A 22793-nucleotide genomic window follows, 5' to 3' on the forward strand; every position below is an offset into this window, starting at 1 on the left:
GTATAAAAAGCATTGGAACCTGCAGCGATATATTTTACTCGGTCTACGGCACTTGGGCTAAAATGTTGCACGCTGACTGCCTTTCTAAAGGTGTTCGTTCCATGTTTTACATGGTCACACCAAACGAATCATCATTTCAACACGTAGAAGATGTGCCTCAATACGTGCAACAGGTATGTTACTATTAAAATGTTTAAATGCTCTTGAATGCTCGGCGCAATAACACAAATACGCCACTTTTACTCGATAGCTCGGTAGCCCACTCTAGCTTAGTTTTAGATGTATTGTAAAATATTTGTATTGTTCAGACAAGTGTTTCTCAAACATTTTAAGTAGACCACATCTGATCGAACCAAAACATGAAGTAGGCTTCCAAATGTCGCCATCTCACACAAGCCACACTAACCCTCAATTACGACTGTAGCCACTAGGTAGCCTTCTGTAGTTTGACTAAGAAATTAAGAAATATTAATTTAGGAACGTCTTCAACACTTTCTCTCCAAAAAACTGATGCAACCACGACCACTAATGCTTCTCAATGCCAGGGGGTATTCCAGAAAGCAGGTTATGCAACATAACCGGGTAAATTAACCCACCAGCTGATTCACAATGTTGCAGCAACCTATTGACAATGATGCTACAACGCTGGGTGTCCGCTGGGGAATTTACCCGGAACCTTGCAGCAGGAATTAAGTCTGAATTTACACGGCTGAAATGTATCCCAATAAAAAAGTACCGTACAATGTGTTAAATTAGTTAATTGAGCAGTTTACTTCAGCAAAATATGCAAACGATTGTTTGTAATTTCCTTTTTAAATTGATTGATTTTGCGATTCCTGCCATGATTGGTTACATTTAGTCATTTAGCAGACGCTCTTATCCACAGTGACTTAGTAAGTAGGCTAATGGTTAATGCTAGGTGATTATTTTTGTTAAATTTGGAATCACAATCCAATTGAACGGTGTCCTCACCATCTACTGCTGGGTGAACAACGACTCCCAGTGCCAAATTTGTACACTAATAATGCATCTGGACACCAGTTGTGTCACCAGTTGTATGACCAGTAGGGACAAACCAGACACAAGGCAGATGTTCACATAAAAAAAGGGAATAGTATTTTGATTAAATTTAAACAAACAGAAGTTGTAAACTCACACTAACCTACTGTTGCCTTTTTATCATGCCAGATAAAGAAGTAACTATATATAGCATAGAAAATGTCAGCTGAAAGAGCCACATTTAAATAGTTGAATAAATGAGAACCACAGCAGTCCTGATCCAGTCCCTAAGTACTGCAATTAAACAATCTTTTTTTACTATTGTTACAGACCAGAGACTTATACAGTGTTTACAGGGGTGTGTCATGTCTGGATGGTTGAGATTGTGTTGTTAATGTGTTGGAGTAATCTCTCTCCATGCAAGTGTGTTGAGTGATTTGAGAAGGAAAGAACATTTAGCTAATTTGTTGTATGCCAGAAAATGTTTTCAGTTTGTCATTAATTTGTTGTTTATTGATAGATTTTTGGGATGTTCACTTTTTATACAGGAACAATGACCACAAAAATTTGAAGTTTAAATGAGAGTAAGACCGAAGTTATGGTGTTTACACCTTCCAGTGTACATAAAACAACAAATGTAGATCTGGGTGTTTTTGCACCGTATGTTAAGCCATATGTTAAAAACTTGGGTGTGGTATTTGATAGTGCCCTAAAGCTTGATAGACAGGTAAATCAAATTGTGAAAGCAAGCTTTTACCAACTCCAAACCTTGGTAAAATGAAGTCTTTCCTCTCTTTCGCAAATTTTGAAAGAGTCATACATTGTTTTATAACAACAAGGCTGGATTATTGTAACTAGCTGTATCTGGGGATCAGTCAATCTTCCAATAACCGCCTCCAGGTCGTCCAAAATGCTGCTGCCAGAGTTCTGACAGGAACTCGAAAACGTATACATACAACTCCTGTCCTTCGGAAACTCCATTGGCTGCCGGTGTGCCAGATAATTAATTTTAAAATCTTGCTTTTAGTTTTTAAATCAATAAATGGGTCAGCTCCGTCCTACCTCTCTGACTGGCTGACAGCCCATCAACCTACAAGAGCTTTGAGATCTGCAAACGTAGGCCTTTTAACAGTTCCGAGATTGAGACTAAAGACGAGAGGAGATAGAGCATTCTCTATTGTCTTCCGCTGGACATTAGAACAGCACCTTCCTTGTCAGTTTTTAAAATTAGGTTAAAGACCTTTTTATTTGATGTGTCCTATAGGGATGAGTGTTGATGCAGTTTTTTTTCTGTATGTATCTGTTGTCATGTTGATTTTAGCACTCTGTATAGCACATTGGTCAACGAAAGCTGTATTTAGTTGTGCTTTATAAATAAAGATTGATTGATCGATTGATTGATTGACAACATAATCTACCCCCAACCTACTAAAAGTATATAATTGCCCTATGAGAATATGCAAACACCTGGATGCAAATGTCTTTTTTCCTTTTTTAGAATATTTAAGTTCAAAACAAGGAACCCAGCACTCACTTGTTTAGTTGTCATTTAATTGAAGTTCATAGATTCATGTTTTCTCCAGGCCACCCCTTACTTTGTTGGCCTAATGTTACTGGAACTGGTGGTGGGCTATCTGAAGAATGGCCTACCTCTGCCTAGCATTAGTGACGGGGTTACCTCTGTGTCTGCAGGTATAATCTCCAGGCTTCCACAGTGAGTAACCACAAAACAGCATTTTACAGAACAATAATGGCACAGTAGTCTTTGATTTTGTATGATAACAATCTAAATACAGTTGAAATACTGTAGTCTTTCATTACAACCCTAACAGGTGGCATTGTGTTACAGTTTGTTCCTGCGAAGTATTGAGTTGACCACTTACATGTATATATGGAACCACTTCCACCTTCTGGAGTTGCCCTGGGACTCATCCTGGACCTGGTGGCTGGCTTTCCTGGGAGTGGATTTCTGCTACTACTGGGTACATCGTTTTGCTCATGGTATGACCTACTGTTTGCAACTTAGTTTGACTTTATATGCATCACTTACAGAATTAGAGACATTGTCTGTTTTGTTCTGAATACAGAAACCCACAATGCAGTGTTTTTCATCTAAAACAAAAAATATGCTAACATTAGCAAGAGGTTTGTGATGACTTGTTTTACACACAGTCCCATAGCAATAGACGCTTATGTGTTGGGAAAGTTCTGTTGTGCACCCACCAGTCACTGCTCTACCCTGCTCCAGTTGCTGCAGACACTGGTGGTAACTCTACCCTCCCCTCCCCAGACTTGCCACCAGAGTGGAGAATTTAATGGTGTCAATGGCCTTCTTCTGACTCAAAACTATGTTTGCTTCCGTTATTGGCATTCAAATCTTTGTAAACAGAAACTGTTTTTGAAAGTGGAAAACAAGCCAGATTGTCTGTATCAAGGTGCCCGTGCGGTCATTGCTCAACAAGTGTACTTTGGCTGCCATAAAACATGTAAACAAGGAAAATATGTTATTATCCTTCATGGTTTTCTGTGGTTAGTGGTTCATCAACCTGGTTTAAGGTTATCGGATCTTCAAATAATGTCTTTAGCACTAGGTTACTAACATATCAAAACCCATTAGGTCTCTTCACCTGACTTACTAAATTGTCATGGGAATGTGTGTTTTCAATAGAAGTCAACTACACAATCTACAAAGGATTTCTAATTAAGTGCCTGCATCTGTCTTTTATATCGTTTTTTTTCTTCTGTTTTGACTAATTGCAGAAGTAAGTCATACTAATATACATGTATCTAGAGAGTATCCAGTTAAGAGTTTTATTTTTAAGTGTGGTAACATTTTTATGTCTCAAAAATGTCCACTTGAATTTCCGTCTTTGGACTTTGACTTGTTATTATGGAACATTGTTGGGTAACAGATAATTGTCTGGTTGTGCAGGGATATAAGCTTTTCCCCTTCTTACCAAAGGAAACTCTCTCCCTGACCACAGGACAGGCTAGACGTAGACCGCATTCTGCACTCTGGTAGAGTGAGGTCATCTCTGTCAAACAATAAATGACCTCTAGCTCATTTTAAGTTAAACAGTTTGGATCAAGATTTATTTATTACAACAGTTGTTTGGTGGAGTGTGATTGCTTCAACTAACAGTCAGCTGTGGGGCGGTCATATTTGATGTTTTCTTCCTCTATGTGCATAGCTACAAGTGTAGTCTGGCCAGAAAATAACTTGATAATATTTTTTTAATGAATTGCTTAAATATTCTGTCAATTTACATAAGAAATTTAGGTTAGGCAAGTCAGTTATTATCTTGTCATTGTCAGTCAATGATTGACGGAAAGACTTTCAGTTCAATGTTACCAAAGCCACTTCTTTGGCTATAGCACCGGCAATATAGATTTGATTATTGTCAAATCTCTTTTTTTGGGGAATATAATATTCCAATACATTTTTGGGGTCCAGTTGACAGCCTTAATCAACAACATGTTGTAATTGATAAAACATGTGACTTGCCTACATCATGTCTGATTAAATACATTGGCTAAGTATAAAATGCAAAACATTTTAACATGACCTGATTACATGCAGCCATTCTAAAATCACTCTTACTTGCATCTAAAATGTTATTTTATACTCAATTTGTACATCAATGGACCATGGGAAATCCCATTGTGTCAAAACATATGAACTATAAAACTTAATACAGTTAAAAACAAAGATATTACAAAAAAAAATTGGGGAAAGGGCGAATGTGACATCCTCCACTGCAATATGAGTCCTAATTAGTTGCACTGTAAAATGTACTTTTTTGTTTTACCAGCTTTAACCAGTTTTATGGCCTTTTCATAGTTTCCCCTCATGTGCTCAACTTGAAAAGACTGTCTAATTGAATGGAAAGTACTTTGAGTGGAAAGGCTGTCTTCTTTAAGCTGATGCCATCTTTGTTGAGAATATATCCCTTGTTCTTTCTTTGGTCTACTAGTACAGTATGACCCTGGATATAGAGATTCTGATTTAATTCTCTAAATGTGTTGGTCTGTTGGGTGAAGGCTCTTGATGACCTATGACCTCTAGTGTTTTTGGCAGAGACCAATGGTATATTGTCGATAAGCTTAAAGGTAAAGGACCACTATGTCTGAATAACCTGATTCTGTTTAATCTCCTTCATGTGTCACCTGACATTACATAATCCTACTAGAAAACCAGGATTTCATATGTAAGGGTGTATTTGGTTGTGCAGTATTTGAGTGAGTTTGTACCTTCATGTCAATGTGTTTTTCGTCTGTTTTGTGTGTGGGAACTGTATTTCTGTAAATGTGCAGTTCTGCCTGCTTGTGTCTATGCATACACAACATCCAATTGGCATCCCTGCAGTGCACATCCCCAGCCGTGCAGGCAGCAGTAGTTGTTAAGACAAACAGATGAGCTCAACTCAAAAGTAGCCACGTTCCTCTCCTCTGCTCTGCAGGGCTGTGTGTGTATCCCTGAGGAGGTGCGGCTGATCTGGATGTTATTGTTTAAAGAGGAGCTCCACTGGCCATATGGCAGGGCCGGTGTTAACCCCTGGCCATGCTTCATAAATCTTGACTCTGACTGGAAGTTCCTGGCCTGGCGCAGGGTGAAGGGTGTACAAAAGACTCCACATCCATATTGTTCAGGATATGGGGGCTTGGCGCGCTACAAGAGACCACGAAGCCACCTCAGGGATGGAGGAATATTATCAACAATGGCCGGCAGGTCATGACTCCAGATCAATCACTGTCTGTGTGTGTATGTGCATGCATGTTCTGTTTGGTACTCATGTCTTTCTTTAGTGAATGTTTGTCCATGTGAGAGTGTACTGGGGTGTGTTTGTGTGTGTGTATAGAGGAGTTAGGCAGTGCAAAAAGATAATTGGAGGAGAATTATGATGATTTGAATGACTGAGGAAAGCTCTCATGCAAGTTGGGTGTCTGCTGCCCTCATGTGCTCCAGTTGGCCAATACATACTTTTCTCTGTTATTTGGACTTGTGTGGGCACACATTGCCTTAGCCAATACTTGATGCTATTTATAAGTAATGGAATAGAATAGATTAGAATTAAGTGACTTATAACTGTGAGTGAGCCAATTGCATTGTTTGGTGATTAGTGTGTGTGTGTGGACTGAATCAAATGTTGCAGACACACTTGGGAGTTAGCCTGCTGTCCCATTGCAGTGATGTTTATGTTGGCACCTCATGCAACAATATCCAAACAGAGGAAACTGTTTACAGCCCACTAATAATATGATTGGCAGAAAAATGGACAGCGCTAGTTATCTGATTTGAGCCCACTTTTACAGCTGTAAAATAGTCAACCCTATTTATTAAGAGGTTGGAGAGTATTAATGACCATTGTCTATAATAGAATGTCTGCTCTCTGGTTGAGGGTATCAGTATGTGTAGGTAATACTAAATATATAACAACATTGCACTACTGTATTTCATATTCCAAGAACATTGTCATTAGTATGTGAACAATCTGTGCCCTTACATGGAAAACAAAACAGTCAAAAGATACAGAAACATTTCCTTGCTGTCTACATTTTTCATATTAGAAGGCATTTAACCAGCATATTCCTGAGAATCTTAAAAGCAAAAAGGCCCTCTAGAGATCAGTGGAAGTGCAGTCCTCAGCATTTTTGCTCTGGCTGGGAAAAGGAGCTATGTGGCAATGGTTCTCATCATTAAAGGGATTCCCTCCTGAATAGACCCTGCCAAACTATGTGGTGTCCCGTCGAGGCCCAGGATGAGGACATGAGCTTTCAGTGAAGCCTAGCAGTTCGTACTTCCTAGCATTGACACCCTGCATCAATCTTAGCCAGCCTCAGCTTGGTCCCCCTCACACACACAAACACTTCCCCCGACCCACCCAGATGAAAAAACTTGGGCTGGGTGGCGAAATCAAGTCATGGAATTTACTTCTCTTTATGTGCTTCACAATGGGGCGGTTCTTACTACCTCTGTGGTTCTCTGGAGGGGAAGATGATTTAAAAATAGATATTTTATTCTCGTTTTATTTCTCTCTCTTTCTCTCACAATTTCTCTCTCTTAAAAATTGTTCACTTTAATTCTTTGTGAAGCACATTTATTTGAGTAATCTTTAAGTATAGTTCAATATAAAATATACTGTATACTTATCAAATATCTTGTTGAAATGAGATGAAATGATATAGGTCTCTCGAGTAAGAGGGAGTTTCCCTGCTCTCCTCTGCTTTATTAAATCCTCTTCAATGAAGCCTGTGAATTATGATGGGTTGGCAGCAAGCTCTTGCAGTGTTGTTTTGGTGAAGTGTCGGAAAGGATAGTCGCATTGTCCTACAGAAATATGCTCTGCACCTTTTCACACACACTTTCTCCAGACCATGTTTGTTCAGCTGCTGGAGCTTGACCCTTTGGGTTTATGATTCATGGTTTCAATAGAATTTGCAAGTTTATAAAACATTGAAAGGGGACGTATCTGTACCAAGATGTGTCTTTTGAATGGTCTATACAAATGAAACAGAGTTAGCTTTACGAGTTTGTGTTCATCATGTTTGACTGATCAGTAATTGCCTATTATTGGTGTGTATAAGAGGAACACTCCCATGATTTGTAACCTCTACTTTAATATTACCACATCACTTAATCCCATAAATGCAGATACATATTGTGCATTACCCTCCACAAAATGATATTGAAGACCTTTATCTGTTTTCTTAATAGAATGCTTATGTAATTCTAGAAAGATCTCATAAAGGTCCATGTCTTATCGCTGTATTTAAAGGTTAAAGCACTCTTGCACAGAAGGTGAAACCAAAATACACAGAGAAATGGGTTGTCCAAATACAACTTCAAGTTCATTCTCAACTTAACAAGCATGTTTCTTTGGATGTTAAAATTAAGTGTAACACAGATATTATTGTAGCAAGTCTCACAACACTAGAGGAATAAACTTTTTACTGTATGCTGAGTCACGTTAGTTGAGCAGTACAGTATGTGTGTGAAAGTTGAAAGCCGATGCTGTAACCCTTGTTACAGGTCCTGTATGTTAACCGTTAGTCCTTGCAAACTTGTTCTGGGTTCCATGTGATTTGTTATAAAACTCTTGTTGTAGATTATTGACCTGTGTTGATATCGGTATCTCTTTATCATTCTTCCTGTATGTGTGTGTTTGTGTGTTTCTGCAGAGCTAAACATCTTGTGGGCAGCTCACCAGGTTCACCACAGTTCAGAATACTACAACCTCACTACCGCTCTCAGACAGTCTCTCACCCAACAGTTCTCATCATGGGTATGGGTTTCCAAAAACTGGCCATCAAAACAATAGAAACTGTTTTGTTTTGTGTATTTTATTCTAATTATGCTTTCAAAATGTAAGAAATCCAATTTCTATCCTAGGTGTTCTATCTGCCCATGGCTCTAGTGTTGCCTCCTTCTGTCTTTGCTGTTCACATCCAGTTTAATCTGCTCTACCAGTTCTGGATCCATACTGAGGTAAATACCACCACTACTGGCCACTAAGTTACAGTTCCTACTCAATGGCTAGACCATTGAGTAGGAACCATGTCATTAATTAAACCTTTGGTTTAATTAATGACATGGTACTGGCACAGATAATCTGGTAATAAATGAAGAAACTATTGATTTTATGTTTTGATAATGATGGAAAGATACTATTTGTAGATAAAATTATCTCACAATGGTCTTTATTTTATATTGACTGCTACAGGAACTCATATTGGTCCCAGACTCAAGTCAAACCTGTGTTTAATAAAAATAATGAGATTTTATTTCATATTCCAAACAGAAGCATAACTGGTCTCTCTCCTTTTAAAGCAACTGGGAGTATCTTTCAATTCCCAATCATTAGGGGGGAATGAATGGATTTGAAATCGCTTCCATCTTTTAGTACATTATTAGTCGTAACATTCACCATTTTCTGTGGGATATAGTTTAGGGCTCCTTTATAGACTCTTTTGATGTTGTGTAATATATTGGCACACAAGTCTCCACCGACCCCGTGTTAGAATATGAGTGGAATAGAGAGACCCGTTTTCATTCAAGATAAAACTGGCTCTTGCCAGACCACTCATTACGTGGAAATAATGAATCATTGAGAGACTCTGTCCAGTTGTGCACATTTCCTAGACTGTACAATCACTTTTAGACCCAAACATAAAGTTTCTCTGTAGAAGTTACACCCAAAGAGAAACCTGATACTTCTGAAATATGTTCTGTATGGCTCAGTAATGATGGTGTGTGCATGTGTGTGTGTGCATGCCACTGAAGAACCTTATGTGTATGATTATAAATATGAGGCATTTTGAAAACTTGTGTACCTAGTGACTAGAAAACTTGTGTAACTAGTGTATATGCACTAACTATTTACACTGATCTACAGTACATCTGCATGTGCATTCATAGTTAAACATTGAAACAGTGTTTGTCTACAGGAAGCAGAAGTGCATCAAGAACAAGTAGTGTTAACTACCTCATGGTTATGAGTCCTCTTACCATCTCAGTTTGGCTTCCAATTTATAAATATTGTTTTTTCCACCTGGCAATTTGGCTGTCACTCTTTCCATTGTTTCTTTTCAGTAAAGGTCAGTAAAGTTTCAGGCATAACTTTTGATTTACTTAAAAAACAAACAAACATATAAACTGTAGATTGGAAGCATTGTCACTTCCTATTTTTGTTGAAAGTAACACTTTAAATGCTTGTTCTTTGTGATCTTCAGGTGATAAAAGATCTTGGGCCTCTGGAATGGATTCTGAACACACCCAGTCACCACAGAGTTCATCATGGTAAGACTTTTAGTTATAATATTTGTTTTCAATTTTAATTCAGAAAAATGTACGGTATATCAGAATTTTATATCAGAACTGTATTTATTTGCAGGGAGGAATCTTTATTGCATAGACAAGAACTATGGAGGAGCTCTGATCATATGGGATCGTTTATTTGGTAAGTGCAGACCTTCAATTGATCAATTGAACATTATGCCTCTTAGTTTCAGGAACAATGATGATATGAAGGTGCAACTAATAAGATTCATCATCTCACTCACCCAGGAACCTTTGCTCCAGAAACTGACAAAGTCGTCTATGGTCTTGTTCATCCAATAAACACGTTTGAAATTCTCACTGTTCAGGTCAGTCTCATAGAGTATAGATTCCTTACATTCTGACAAGATGTGTAATGTTTTATTTGTTGGGTGCACTTACATTACTTGTATTACTAGCTAAACATTTGACTGATCAGTTGACCATACCAACAGCTTGGTTGGATTGGTCCTTCTCAATATTAAATGAGTGGGGTCAGGCAATGAATCTGTCCATTGCACTCCATCCGAGCATCTCAGACTGACTGAACATCTCCCGTTACGGCTAGAGATGAGGACCAGACTCAGGTTTCCCTGCTGATGGTGCAGCTATGCTGTAACCATAACAGTATTACTCCACTTTTAAACAAACTTCCTAGCAGAGGTGAAAGAGGCCAGTCAAAATAAATGCTAGGAGTTGAGTTTGATTATTTTCTCTGCAACCACCAATGGTAGCGTGCAACAGGGCCAATCTACTTCAAATGACAAGGAACAGGGTAAATTGAGGTTTCAATGAAGATCGATATTGGTACCTAACAATATAGAGTAATTCAAAGGTGTTGATGTGCTTTTGCCACATTAATTAACTAACTGAATGTCTAAATGTATTTTCCCTTTTGTAGCTACACTATTATGGATATGTGTGGAGAAGATTCAAGAAAAACACTAAAATCGCTAATAAGTTGTCCGTCATATTCAGAGGACCAAGTTGGAAACCTGGTAAACCAAGATTGGGGGATCATGCTGAGGTGCCCACGGTGAGAGAGAAGTACACAGGCTTGTATGAGAGAGGGAAATACATGTTTCAAGAATAGAGTGTGATAAACCACGTGTTGAGGTTGTTGTGTCTGACTTCCCACACAGGACATGTTATTTAAATCTGACACCCACATACTGAACTACCTAACATTTGACACAAAGGTTTTTCCAAATGACTCAGAATTCTCCCATGGAAATGTGACATTTTACACAAGATTTACAAGGACACACCACACCACACCACATAAAGCCTTTGTAGAGGGAACACAATACTTATTTTCTTTCATTAAATGTGTGAGATCAAAAGTGTTGTTGTGTGTGTGTGTGCATACATGCATGCATGCCTAGTCTTCATGTGTGTTTATAAAACTAATGGTCCCTATTTGTGCCCCAGCGGTTAGCTTTGAAATAACACATAGTATTCAGACCCTTCATGCTTCTCACTTAAATCAAAAGCCTACAGCCTTTACAATTAAACTGGTCTCTAAAACTCTGCATTGTGATTCTAAACATGTGGAAGGCACTGGGAGATGGCCACAATATCATGAAAGAACTCCAGTTGTAAACTTTGTGGGTAACTAAAGCAGTGATGCATTATCTGACATGAATGCACATGGACACATACATATATTGTACAGTGCAAACTATTCCACCTTAAACACCTGCCCAGTGCTCTCCCACAATTACTATTTATGTGTTAATAGTATTTAAAATGTTAATTTATATTTCCAGGTGACAGGAGAAGAGATGCCACATGATCCGAGTTGGCCTGTTCCCCGCCAGGTCTATGTCTGCATGCAGTTCCTATTGGTTCTGTGGGTTTACCACAATGTGTTTGCAACCAAGTTGGTAAATATTTTTTCGGCTTTCATCCAAGATTTTTGAGTGTAATTGTTTTTGTCATATTCGTTTGCTACGGTCAATCCACAAGGTGGATACTTTGCTTCAGTGTATTATAGTTAATTTTGTTGTGGTCTATCGCCATGTTATCTCTTATACTTATTGAACACAAAGAGTGGGTCTCGACCTAGCATCATGACAGAATGACTGATGACCGTCATTTTATTTTAGAACAACTTTTGTCTATTCTTTTCCATTCTCAGTGCCAAAATACACATGTGTTTCTTCATCAAAGCAGTATTTTCTCCACAACAGTTATCTTTGAACACAATTTTCCCCAGGAATAGTTTTGGTTAGCCAAAATGTGCTGTCCCACCCAGCTTTCTAACTCCAAATGAACCTGGCCAGTCTTTTAGCAATTTCCACCTCTATTGTGTTCTTTTATTTGTGGTCCCCCGCACCATAGTCCTGGTGGAGGGTTCCCTCCTTCAGTCAACACACAAACAGCAGCAAAAGCAGAAGCTTGTGGTCTTACAGGCCATGCAAACACCTTAATTATCAAGTCAACCATTTCCCAACCCAAATAGCCTTCAGGATGCAGCAATCAGTACTTACATGGAAAATAACAAAGTGAGGGATTTGACTGGACTGGTAAATCACATTTCAGTGTTTAAGCCCATGTGTTCACTTCACATAAGTGTACTTATGTCTTGCACTGAGGAAGGCCCAACATGGACTGAAATGTTTGCACTACTCATGACTTGATGTACTGTCTCTACCCATAGATGCTGTCCCAGCTTACAGTTCTGCTGATGACTGGCTATATTGTGCTGACTCTCACTTCCATTGGCTTCATCATTGACCAGAGGTATAGTACTGTAATATTTTACTTGAGAGGGTCAATCAGCTCAGTAAATTAGAAAATAATTCACATTCTTGAGGATTGATCCATTTCAAGTGTTCCCTGACAGTGCATTTTATCAAGTTATGTTACAACCCTTGATTCTTGGTTATGGTAGCGGTAGAAGGACTTTAACATGGGTACTGTTCACATATGTGGCTGTAACATGTGAATTACTTTGAAATATGTTATGAATGCACTTGACCCTCACCAATGACCTGTGTCAGGGTTTATATTTGTTACGTACTGTTTTTCCTTTTTCTGTGCAGGTCGACAGCGGCCATGCTTGAGACATTGCGCTGTGCCCTGATGGTGACGATGATGACATATGACTTGTTGGCACCACCTCTGCCCTCACTGGCAGTGCCCATAGAAGTAAGTGATATTACCCCAGACACATATCCGATAGATAGTATATAACATACATTGTATAAAAGTACAGATTATACTACCTACAGTACTTAATATATTCATGATTATTTTGGATTGGTTACCTTTTGTTGTTGTTTAGTTTAGCTGCCCTTAGGGATGCCCTGTCATATTTTTTGCCAAATGAATGACAGTATATACAGGCATGAACAATACTGACACAAAGAGATGATAAGGAATAGCACTAAAAAAAAGCACACTACCGTAACAACATATCCATTTAAATGATGTAGTTAGAGAACTCTGCCTACTTGTATAACTGAGTTGGAAATGAAAACAAACACTTTCCCATTTCTGTTTTCACCTGGGGTTCACCACTGGGAATGAGCTTCACAGTTTGGTTTTGTATTTTAAAAGTAAACTGTGATGAAAAAAGTCAGCTATATACATTATGATTATGGATGACTGCCTCACTTGATTTTAAAATAGAGGCTGTTTAGTAGAAAAACACATTTTCTTTGAACATAATTATAGAAATTGGACACATTTGACATAACACAATAACTGTAATGATATTATTTTCTTAAAAAAAGAATGTAGTCTTGGTACCCCACACTCCTTGTATCCCTAGGCAACAGTATTCTCTGTGTACACATTGGGTTAACTGTTTACGGTATATACATCCTGGTGTTATCAAAAATCGGTGAGGGTTAGTTCCATCTACTAGATTTATTTGTGGGTGTTGCTGTATTGAAGGCCGGACATATATTCCTTTCACTGTTCCCTTTGCCCTGACTCAACTGAAAGAGCCAGAGTGGAAAGCAGGAGAGTCAGGCACATTGAGTGACTGTGATTTATTTCTGAGCCACATAAGGCCTTGACCAAACCTCACCTCTTCATTCTGAAAAGCATTGCGTAATTTGTGTAATTTGACTTCCTCTACTAATCAATAAGGACACAGTTGAAATGACAGTGATAATCCAATAATCAGAGAGAGAGAGAGAGAGAGAGAGAGAGAGAGAGAGAGAGAGAGAGAGAGAGAGAGAGAGAGAGAGAGAGAGAGAGAGAGAGAGAGAGAGAGAGAGAGAGAGAGAGAGAGAGAGAGAGAGAGAGAGAGAGAGAGAGAGAGAGAGAGAGAGAGAGAGAGAGAGAGAGAGAGAGAGAGAGAGAGAGAGAGAGAGAGAGAGAGAGAGAGAGAGAGAGAGAGAGAGAGAGAGAGAGAGAGAGAGAGAGAGAGAGAGAGAGAGAGAGAGAGAGAGAGAGAGAGAGAGAGAGAGAGAGAGAGAGAGAGAGAGAGAGAGAGAGAGAGAGAGAGAGAGAGAGAGAGAGAGAGAGAGAGAGAGAGAGAGAGAGAGAGAGAGAGAGAGAGAGAGAGAGAGAGAGAGAGAGAGAGAGAGAGAGAGAGAGAGAGAGAGAGAGAGAGAGAGAGAGAGAGAGAGAGAGAGAGAGAGAGAGAGAGAGAGGCTGAGAGCAGTTGACAGCCAGTCTTTAGGAGCCATTAGGCCTAGTTGGAGCCCTGGGCTTGCCTGTAGCTGGCGTGCATGCATGGATGAAAATGGCCTTGTCGCACACCGTCCAGGTGTGACAATAGCCATAAACATAGTCATGTTTAATTAATTTCTCTTTAAGATGTGCTTCTGTATGTTCTCATGTCGCATGTGTGTGTTTCTGTTGCATGTGCAGTGTGTAACTTGCACTACCTCCTGAAACACAGTCATGGGTGATGTACGACTCCAGATGCACAGTCCAATTGACCAGGAAATTGCAGTGTGTTTCTGGCACTTGCAGATCGCAACTGACCTCTTAATATGTGCCCTTATCCCTCCCACTCTTTTTACCTCCCTTCCTTTCCTCCTCCCCCTATCCCTTCCATCCCAGCCAGTGTGTGTTAAGCTACCCTTCTGGAAGCCATTAGTCTGTTTGGCCGCTAACTAGGTTTGGCTGACGAGATTTGCACGTGATCTCTGAATCCCTCCTTTCATTGTCTTTTTCCACATCTGTTCACACAGGTGTTAAAAAGAGCTTTGGAAGTTTTTCTCCCTGTTATGATGAGACTATTTCTGATCTCTGAATGTCAGGCATAGAGTTAGCTCTACGTGTATTCTGCAGTGACACCTCTGTACAATGCACATGTTAAGTAATATAGTACATGCTGTTGTCATCGGTGTATCATTAGGTTCCTTTTTTGTGAGAAGAATAAATGTCACCAATGCTGGTGGTACTCTTTGAAAACCACGTCTGCTCTGACCAAACTGTTCTTGACAAGCTCTTTTGCCCATTTCTACGGCATAAGCAATAAAAGTCAAGGTACAGTAATGATATAGAGCTCTGATACTCAAGGTGAATGGACAACTCTTTGTTGAAGGGGAACGTGTTTTGAAGTCGACCAATCAATTAACAGGGACTCAGCAAGAGGGGGGAAATTCTCATTTCATTGTATTCAGGCACATTCAACTCAACATAAAAAAGAACTACAAAAAGTAAAAAAGTAAGCTAGGCTGTGGCACTTAAAGCCCACTGGTGTGATATATGGCACCCTTAAAGCTCACAGTGGTATTTATAGTGGCTCTGGAGATTTCGCTTGTAAAGCTGCAGTCTTGACCTGTAAACCGGGACCATAGTACCTCCCCTGCCACACTTACCCACCCACACCCTACATCTGTGTGGCACACATGGAGCCCATGCTGTTTTAGATGGTGTGTTTGTGTAGATGTGTGTGAGAGTGTGTGTGTGTGTGTGTGTGTGAGAGGAGGCAGATGTGAATCTGAATGTGTCTTAACTGTGTGTATTGACCGTGTGATTGAATGTGTGTGTGTTTGTGTGCTTGACAGAGTGCTTGTGTGTATGGATGCTTGTGCATGTGTGTGTATGTATGTTGTGAAATAACAAATGGTTATTTCAACAGAGACAGGCTCTGCTTGAAGGTATAATGGAACGTGCCGTAGAACCAACACTGCATGTCCCACAGTAATTACATCAGTCTACTTTGAATTGGCTACGCCCTGACACGTCATAGCAATTTAGGAGGAGAGCTAATAAAAATATACCAGTCCATGAAGAAGTAGCGTCTATGAAGGGCATTTCAGATGGAATGATACTTGATGAAAATATTCCCAAATGATTTACAAAATTTGTATTGTAAGACTAATTCATCCTCTCTACCAAAGATGCATCATTGTCTTACATTAAGTGTAATTCCATAATTGATAGAAGGATTGTATCCATCCTAGAAAATCCTGTTTAAAAAAAAATTACCTATCATCTAATTTAGTTTTTCCAGTACCAAAGAATACATTTATCTTTTCCCAACCCTTCCAGGAAAGGAAAATATTCCATATTCAAAGAGAAAAAGTTCAAACAATATTTTCATAGTTCACACGGACACAAAAGCTCACCAAGCAGCCTTATCTACCGCAACAACTCACACTTTTGAAAAAGACTATGTAAACCACATCCCTACAGTTCCACCAATTGTCAAAGCTCGGACCCTGACTGAGAAGATAAGACAGCTGATAAGGTGAGACTTTTTCTGCGATTGTAGTTCATACTAGCATGTTTTCAGGTGCAAGAGATTCACTCCCAGCAACACCACTGAGGTTAAAAGATTATATGGGGTTATGGAAACTCCTGAGGAATTACATCATCATCAGTGATGGAAAGGAAAGGAAATCCCTCTGGGTGAAATAGTGAGGTTTGAAGGGGAGGAGTGTTGGGTAAAGATAGTCAAGTAAACAGTGGAATAGCTCTTTGCACACATTGTGAAATTGTATCAGTCTGTGTGCTGGGGATCGTGTCACTCAAGAGCCAAGACACATGCCAAAAAGCCATGAAAATCCTTTGGAGAACAGTTGTTTTCAGGGTGTCTGGTCTCTTTTACAGTATAAATTATGGATTAACTCTGAGAACCAGTATTTATAGTTGAGTTTCTTTGAGTCATTTTATGATTTTTATAGTTATCTGTTGATTTAAATTCTGCTCAGAAATGTTCCTGCCCATATCCAAAATAATGCCCTTTTACAGCATCCACTTACCCCCTAGACCCCTCCCCCAATACCGTGTCTTCTTACACTTTAATAATAACCTATGCCACTAACAATTTAATTAGATTGCAATTTCCTATGTTCCTACAACGCTTTGACTATAGGTTTTAAAATGTATTTACATGGTACAGTAGGTAACGTAAGCTTTATATAAAGTGTTGCCCAATAATGCTTTTAACATTTATATATTCATAAATGCAAAACACAACATATGTAAACATTAAAGAATTATTACTGAAGTCACAAAATGCATCACACATAATAATGGAAGGGGATTCTCAATCTTCATGTACTTTTCCAGGCGCCTGCGCACACACATTCTGAATGCACGCACACACACACACTATACAAAAACTGAAATCTCCCCTCATGCATGTATTTTTCACAATGGACTTTGCACTCTCATTAGAAGGAGGGTGGGAATGAGGTGGATGGACAAGTACAATAAAAGCATTGGCTTTGGTTATTATTGGGCTGCTGATTCATTAGGCTAGAGAGAGGGAATCTAAGGTTGTTCCTGGGCTGCGCTTTTACAGGGTCAACCTTACCTTGTGCACTCTCTATACTCAACATACTGTAGACTACTGTGTTCCAAACACAGCTGACTCTGGTTCAGCATCTAACATTAACATCATCCAATTCCTCCGAGTTGCTTCAGCAACAAGAGGAGCAGAGACATGGGTTGAGAAAAAGAGGCCAGAAGGGAGGGAGGGGGAATGATAGTTCTCCTACAAGCCCCTTAAGACTCATCCATCTTTGCCCCTTCTCTGGGAAATCCCATTGAACTGATTTACAGAGCGTCCGCAGAGACGCAGGCTTCTGTAGCCCTGGTTTCCCCCTTGATTGCACCATCAAAGAACTAGAATTTGCAGGGCTGAAGCGCGCCCCTCCCTGCTCTTTTCTATCCTGGGTTTTTGGAACAAGGCCCACCATCTAGTCTGCCAGCTTTCCACCAGCTTTCTCCTTCCCTCCAGTCGGTCGCCACCAAAATCATTATGGGTATTAGTGAGGTGTGCAGTAGATTTCTGTGGTGAAGCCTGGCGATGCCAAGGCGATGACCTTTTGGAATTCAGACAGGTCTGTGTCATTCTGGAGTGTCTGACATACAAATAATGGGGAAAAACAACATTATGCTGAAAGATGCTGAAACTGTAGATGCAGAAGCAAGAAAGTTAGGGGCTAAATGCTTTGAACCTACACTAGAGTAAAATGGCGATTGTGTGAGTGGTGTATGTCTGCGCGGGAGGGTATTGTGAATATTTCTCATTGCTCAGACTATACCCTCTGGTGAGACCGTAACTTACACTGTGCCACATATACTATTAGTCGGCTCAAAGACCTCAAAAATAATGAAGAGACAGGAAAAAAACAACAGGTGTTTGTGCGTGTGTGTGATAATGCGCACTGGTGCACAAATGTGTGTGGATATGTCTAAAACCATGAATGCAGACGTGTGTGTTGTCTCACCTGCTCTCTAGACCTAATGTGTACTATGAGCAGCCATATGAACAAGACAATCTGGAACCATCCCACTCCAACCCATATATCACACTCCTGGCACACCCATTGTGCCTTGTTTTGATTTCAATCACGAGTGCAGCTGCTTTGGAGACCTCAGGCCCTGCCAGTTAACTCCCTACTGAGGGTAGAAACCAAACAGGAGATGACAAAAGATACTCATATTTTTTGTGCATTCGACATATCCATTTTATCTATTGTTGTTGTTGTCTATCAGTGTATTGAAGGCATAGCCGCCCAGTTAAATCTTATTTTCAAACATGAAGGCTTTCATAGGCATAGAAAGCCTTTGATTAACAGTTATAATAAATGTGTGTGTATAGATTTTCTTGGTAAAATGAAACGGAAAAAAAACAACCTACAAAACATTTGAACTTTAATGCCCTGCAGTTATACTCTCACTTATTAGTACTTTAACCAGGTATTGTACCAACTTACAAACCAGAACAAATTGAGTGTGAGCTGATTTGCTGAGATTTATACTTTGGGAGTCAATGTTCTATGCTTGTAGTGCTTATTTGCAAACCCCACCACTTTAACATGTAATCTGTCCCACATGCATTTCCACCCTAACCCATTAAAATGCACAGTGTGGCTGGAGAGATGAGAGCAGAACCGATATATATGACCTTCCAAAACATGTTGGTTTGATATACATGTTGTCAGGCTTTGGTTTGGAGATATGATATGTGAGGTTCTTCTAAGAGTATGCCTTATTATCTATCCTTATACATCTCCTCAGTGGGCACTAACATAGCAGCTTCACGGTCAGTGTAATAGACTTCCGCATGTAACATGTGCCCCATACTTTGGACTTTCTGGGCCAGGTAACCTTCTCTTTTTTTTTTTACCCTCCCTTCCCACTATATCCCTCTCTCAAACCTCTTTCTCCCAGTAGGGAACCTGTTTGTCATGACAGGTAGTGAGTAGAAGAAAAGGGACAGGGGGCCGTTCCAGTTCCTGTTACCCTCTCTCCCCCTCTCCCTCATGCTTTTTCTCTCTCTCAGAGGAAAACAGCTGCAACGTCCAGTAGGAAACACTACTTTTTCCCATCAGGCCTTTGCCTGTGATAGACAGGGGCTTGGTTTTGGCTCAGTCTGCAAAGTAGGATGCAGTTTATGGGCCAGAACACAGTGGGGTGGGAGGTGTGGGGGCTGGGGGTGGGGGGCAAGAGAGTACAACTGTTTTTTACCTTGTGTTCCCCTGCTGTTCTGACCTCTTGACCTACAAATGCTCATAAGCATTTTGGGAGATGATTTTGAGCCACTCCTTAACCTTTACTAGTCCTTGCCTACTCTGACAGAAAATGTCTTCCCATTCACTTTTGCTTCATACATGCAGTAAATGCACTTTTATACTGCATCTCAGTACGCCCACTTACAGACTTTAGAACTAATATCACTTGTGTCAATGTTTTTCACCACTGGATCAAATGAAAGCTTCCATTTATAGCTCTGAAAAATTTGCTATAAAAATTTAAACTGTGTTTTTACAGACCCCTTTAGGAATGAAGGGAATATTATCATTAACTGCTTCTTTGTATTGTACAGACGTTTGTCTCCCTCTCTCTGCTGTACTGGGGCATGCAGACTTTCATCCAGATAGTTGCTGTGAAGAAGAAATCACACTAAGTCTTCAGGAAAAGTCACACAGTCTCTAGGCCTTCTTGTACCAATCAAATAGTTTAACCATGAGTATGCTTTACTTGTCAAAATACTTGTATGTATAACAATTATACAGTTTCTTATGCGTTAGGTATTATACAATTGTATGTGCATTAACATAGATTTTACTGTCTATTATACAGCATACATTAATGTCCCTGACAAATATTTTTATACAGGTAATACTATAATTATTATCATTACAATGATGTTGTATCATAAACAAAATGACATTACATTTTGTTCACATATACTACATAACTGAACACATGTGACAAGGAATAGTTTATGGTAATTTTCAGATTGTTTAACATTGTTAACATGGGTGCTATTGATTGATTATCACTATTCAATCAGAACAACCATTTACAAACATTCCTCCTGATAGTCACGGATTATATTAGAAATGGTTATCTTTATCCATGCAACACTTTCTCTTTAAATCTCTCTTTAAAAATATCTCATATTATTTTCATAAAATGTAAAGAAATGCAACCAAATGTTATTAGTCCATAATTCGCAAATTTAGAAGATGTCATTGTACAACATCACTTTTGAATATATGAATTGTTTTAAACCAACAATGTAAGAGCAATGTGAAATATTAAATGGAAATCATTCTGTAGATGTTTACTCTTAATTAGCTCACTCCTTCAAGTCAACACCAGGTGGCGCTATTGTTAAATTGACAGATCACAATAATAGAATATAATAATAATAATAGTACAGATCTGCAGTTCTCTACAATCCACAAAACTACTGTTTGTGACATAGCTACATATACTAAATTGCTACTATAATGTTTGTCAAAAAATTGAAATTTCTGTTCAAATAAATAATACCTTGTTGTGAAAATGAACTGAACACAAGAAGCCTGTTCTACTGCCACTTGGTTTTCTGAAGCTGTGGTTTAGTTGTTTTTGTACTATGAATACACTAAATAATTAACAGACAGAATAGATGTCTGTCTGTCTGTCTGTCTGTCTGGCTCTCCTTCCTCTCTGTGTCTCTCTTTTTCTGTCTCTTTTTCTGTCTCTCTTTCTCTCTCTCTCTCTCTCTCTCTATCCCTCTCTGTCTCTGTCTCTATCCCTCTCTGTCTCTGTCTCTGTCTCTCTCTTTTTCTTCAACCTTTCTCCTTTCTCTGTCTTGTCTAATTTTTTTCGCCTTTATTTCTCTGTGTCCATACATAGTTTTTATTTAAGAACATATCCAGAAGATATATTTGTCTCGAAACAGCCTTAGCGTATACAGTACTTAATCATCTCTTGTCTGTTCTAGCCTTAAACCTGTTTTGGGAAATAACAGTCCAGATCTGAATGATTAAGTAAGTAAGTTACTGTGCTGTGTAAAACAAGATATCATTCTCTCTCTCCAACCTTCTCTTTCTCACTGTCCTTACAGTCGTTCTGGGGAAAGCTAATGCTATGCCACTTTGATATCATCAAAGCACTTGTGTTAGTGGAGGATGCTGCTCGTTGGACCTAGGATAAGTCACTTTGTCAGTCCTTCCAAACACAGCATTGCAATCGAAAATGTTCAATATATTTTACTCAGTTTTAAATAGCCACAATGTCAGTCTTTCACTGCTGTGACTGCTGTTATATATACAGTTATATTCATATATTTTACAGATTTGGCTTATTTTTCATTTTTCTTCAAGCCGGCAGATGGGGAGGGCAAAATAAAAATCTGCTACAAACTGTTGCACTGACTCACATTATGGAAATAGCCTTGTGCTCTGTACCAACTATTAACATGCAGATCAAAGCAGTCGTTCCTCTGCCATTACACACACACACACAAACAATCCATTCTTCACATTGTGGACATAAGGTCTAAAAATAAAATCATTACTTTTGGATGTGAAGATGTCGTTAATAAATCACTGTGTACAGCTAATGGATGCACAGTGTGGATCCATAATACAAATACACAAACACATGCTGTAGAAGCCAGTAGATGAATCCTGTGGAAAAGCTAGATAACACCAGGAGTAGTGGAATGCTGTCAGTGGAAGGCTATGATAAAACTGTCCATGGATTCATGCTCCTGTGGCTTCTCTAGGGATGTATAGAAAGTGAGAGGCCCAGCTGTCTAATAGGCAGCTTCACAGACACATCTCCAGGCACCAGGGACACCGTTATGTCGCGTCGATGGGCCTTACATAATGGCCCCACAATGATACACAGAGTTAGCACAGTGTTTTTTTTTTTCACACTAAAGGCTAAAGTACTGTATACAGCAGATACCGTTCTGAGCCTCGGGTTAAAAGACTCGAATGACGTACTGGCGAATCTGTGCATTCGTGATTCTTCATTGGACTTCTCGTAACCATGGAAACAGATTGTTTTCATTGCGGTGCGTCTGATGTACAGACGTACGTTTTGTAGATCAACGAGTTTTTATTCGATTTATCCATCTGTGCATAAGGCACTTCAGCCAAAAGTGTGGCTCATGTACAGTACAGCTCTGCATATTGATGAGAGGAGGTAGGGTTGCATATATGCAGGCAGATCTGAGATGTCATTCAATCCGTGATCAATCCTGACAGATCAATGGCTCTACCAAAATATATAATACTGTACAATAATACTTATGCACACATAGGTG

General features: G+C 39.3%; 1 protein-coding gene across 2 annotated transcripts; it reads left to right on the forward strand.

Moving 5' to 3' along the window:
- Positions 1–6: 6 nt before the first annotated feature.
- Positions 7–21919, forward strand: agmo (alkylglycerol monooxygenase). Of its 2 annotated transcripts, none has more exons than XM_084708676.1 (13): positions 7–173; positions 2583–2713; positions 2849–3000; positions 8179–8282; positions 8390–8485; positions 9730–9796; positions 9891–9956; positions 10064–10143; positions 10716–10850; positions 11584–11700; positions 12477–12559; positions 12862–12967; positions 21585–21919. In XM_084708676.1, exons 1-13 carry the CDS (start codon positions 63–65, stop codon positions 21666–21668), a joined length of 1332 nt encoding a protein of 443 aa, XP_084564802.1. In that variant the 5' UTR covers positions 7–62; the 3' UTR covers positions 21669–21919. The 2 variants fall into 2 exon arrangements, with proteins under 2 accessions (XP_084564802.1, XP_084564804.1); XM_084708678.1 differs by lacking the exon at positions 21585–21919 and adding an exon at positions 20070–21042.
- The last annotated feature ends 874 nt before the right edge of the window (positions 21920–22793 follow it).

Source organism: Hypomesus nipponensis, chromosome 2 (genome assembly GCF_054491055.1).
Source record: "Hypomesus nipponensis isolate SF chromosome 2, ASM5449105v1, whole genome shotgun sequence".
NCBI classification, from domain to species: domain Eukaryota; kingdom Metazoa; phylum Chordata; class Actinopteri; order Osmeriformes; family Osmeridae; genus Hypomesus; species Hypomesus nipponensis.